The 3,020-nt window shown below is 35.8% G+C and overlaps 1 protein-coding gene across 1 annotated transcript; it reads right to left on the reverse strand.

Moving 5' to 3' along the window:
* Nucleotides 277–2,098, reverse strand: LOC104778916 (RING-H2 finger protein ATL20-like). The gene is made up of 2 exons (XM_010503325.2): nucleotides 1,389–2,098; nucleotides 277–731 (listed from the first exon to the last, which is right to left on the reverse strand). The coding sequence occupies exons 1-2, from the start codon at nucleotides 2,092–2,094 to the stop codon at nucleotides 316–318; spliced, it is 1,122 nt and encodes a 373-aa protein (XP_010501627.2). The 5' UTR covers nucleotides 2,095–2,098; the 3' UTR covers nucleotides 277–315.

Genomic DNA, 3,020 nt, shown 5'->3' on the forward strand with positions numbered 1-3,020 from the left:
CTATCTTAAGGAAAACCAAATCTGGGGACGGGAGAGGATGGGAGGAAGCGGAGGCGGGGACTGAGGAGGCTGAGGAGGAGGATTTAAGAGGAGAAAAGCGCTTTTTTTTGGGTTTAGTCATCGGAGGAGGGTTACCGGTGCCGAAATCGGCAACAGCGGCTTCAAAATGAAGGGGGTCTAGAAATCGTCTTTTCTAGAGAGAAAAGGGTTTTTTTTTTTTTTCAGCCCATATAAACACGTATTTATCAACAAACAGAATAATTATTGACATTCATTACAATGTTGAGATATTGACAAAAAAAAAAACAATTACTTTTACGAGCGTGAGTTCCGACAAACAGGGCAGGAACCATGAATCTTAAGCCACGCATCGATACATTCGACGTGAAAACAGTGGTCACACTGTGGTATGCACCGTACGGTCTCTTTGCTAGCATATTCTGATAAACAAATGGGACAGATGATACCATTAGTACCCGGAAGCCTTCTACTTTCTCCCAACTCCACTTTTTTGTATGATTCTATTGTAGACTGGTCAAGACCTGTAGTGACCACATCTTCTCTTGGTTGTTGAGTTACTGTTCTGGCTGCGAAAGCTGCATTTTGTCTTCTCTGAGTGACGAACTTCTCAGAATTGTATATACGGATAACAATACAAGTAGTGAAGATGATGATTCCTCCGATTGTGCAAAGGGTAATAATTAGTACTCGTAATCTAGTGCTTAGACCACCTGCCAAATAACGTTACTAGTTAACTAGGAAATTCGTGACCAAGGTTTAAATAGCTTACAAGTTTTTGTTAGTCACCCGAATTTCAAACAGGCATATATCATATTGTTGACAAAGAATTAGTTTCATTTTTTGTATATTTTTATAATTAATATTCAGTTTAAGAAATGTAATTATCAAATTGAATTGAATCTAATATGATTATGTTTGATATGAGTTTCAATTCGGCTTTCGTTTGAATGTATATTTTATTTATAGATTTTTAAGATAAGTAAGATGGTTGAAATTTATATAGAATTGTAATATATTAAAGACCCTACTTTAACTTAGATCAAGTACCCTGACACCAACATTTTGGTCGAAGTATTATTAGCGTGTGGAATGAAAGATTGGGAATACTTCCATACGACGTTAGAGTGAAATATTTAATTTAATAATAATTTTTTAAGCAACCATATAATTAACTAATCAATTAGTCAATTCATCATAGCCAAATTTAAATCCTACTAGGATTTTTGTATTTTTTTTTTAGTGAGTAAATAAGTTGGAAAAAATAAACTTGATTTGAAATTTTCCACCAATACTTCTTCAGCTTTAACAAAACTGACATTTTGGGATTATAAGGAAAGAAGAAGAAGATGAAACAATCAAGATCGTACCGGATTTATCAGCGAAGCATTTGACTTGGAGGGAGGCCTTGTTCTTGAAACCACATCTCAAGAATTGGTTTTCACAGCTCCTGCAATTCGGCGAGCTCCATTCCAGCAAAAGGTCTACATAGTTGATCACACCAGAGAATCTCTCTTTAAACAGCACATCTTTAAATCCCACGCTAACTGGAACAGCTAGTCTCTTCACGACCTGGCAAGAAGGTAGCATTGAATTTGCTAGAGACAAATTAGACGTGGCGAAGAAGGATGTGGTAGAATTGCTTAGGCAAGTTATGGTCGGATACCAAGACGGGATCACGACCTCATTAGGACAGCTTAAGAACGTGTAGTTGACACTGAAACCATTAGAGAAAGGAGATCCTGAAGTATTAAAGGTTAAAAGCCTTTTCACCAAACATTTTTCAGGGTCGCTGATATAAATCTGCTGCTCTGAGTAGTTGATAGTCTCGACAAGAAATGTTCCGGACATGGGAAGCTCTAGGACTGTCTTATTGATCAGTTTGTTGCAATGGACATTGAATCCTGTATGCCCGCAGAAGGGAAAACGAATAGGGACACCAAGTCGTCCACAATTATTAAAATATGATTCCATATATGAAGAAGGACATTTTTGAGGGTTTGAGGCGTGTCTGAGAGGGAAAAGGAAGACGAAGAGGAAAACTAAAAGGGAAAATTGTTTTGAGAGAGTCATCATAATAATGTGGTCCGCTACTAATGGAATTGATTTTCTTTTTAAAGGAGATCAACAATTCTTATAGTCACTAATTAGACGAAAGTCAGATAATTGTATACATGTCTTTATAGAAGAATAGTCAAATGAAGTATATATGTTCTTATAATGGAATGTTTATCTATTTAGATAATAACTAGGTTTGATCCAACTTGACATTAAATAAGTAAAACACAACTTTTGTCGCCAACAAAACTTTCATAAGGTTGACTAGTTTCGAAATTGAATGATATTATAGAGTCGCGTATTCAAGACGCATAATAACATGTTAGTGCCGGAATTGGTACCCCCGACATACCGGTCTAAAACATAAATCAAACCGGTTATCTAAACTCGAAAATTCAACCCTTAAACTAGGGTCCAACAAGATCTTACAGGTCCAGTCCGATAGCTTGAAGTCGATTTCCCAGATCGCCCTATGGTCGACCTGGAGTAAAGAAGAAACTTTCCTAATAACAGTTTGACCTATTAGGAAAGTAAACAAATTTTGTAATCTAGGAAAGCATATAAATAACGGGGATTCCCTTCTTTGTAAAGCATCCAACAATTAATACTAAAAACCCTAGTTCTTCATTGTTCTTAAGCGAAAACCCTAACTTTTCCCAAAAGATTTCAATTCTTCTTTATATCCAGCTTTGATCTGATTTCTTTGAGAGAAAACTTTACTGAATTTGTTTCTCTCTTCAAATAAATTTATTGTGAGAAACTCAGTTTCTACAATATGGTTACCAATATATTAAACTGACGCAAAATCATAGAAATATTAGATTGGATCGCTAGATTAGGTCACATTTTAAAATGCACTACAAATAGGTCCATGTGTTTTCGGTTTGGTATGGATTGCTTTCGAATCAGCGTACTCTATAGGATGAAAAAAAATACAACTATAA

The sequence above is a fragment of the Camelina sativa genome, chromosome 3, assembly GCF_000633955.1.
Source record: "Camelina sativa cultivar DH55 chromosome 3, Cs, whole genome shotgun sequence".
In the NCBI taxonomy this organism is placed as follows: Eukaryota; Viridiplantae; Streptophyta; class Magnoliopsida; order Brassicales; family Brassicaceae; genus Camelina; species Camelina sativa.

Bases quoted from the DNA above. Each gene is read 5' to 3' on its own strand.
- LOC104778916 (XM_010503325.2), bottom strand. From the start codon at position 2,094: ATGATGACTCTCTCAAAACAATTTTCCCTTTTAGTTTTCCTCTTCGTC. The intron at 732-1,388 runs GTACGATCTTGA...GTTATTTGGCAG, and splicing joins ATGCTTCGCTGATAAATCCG to GTGGTCTAAGCACTAGATTA.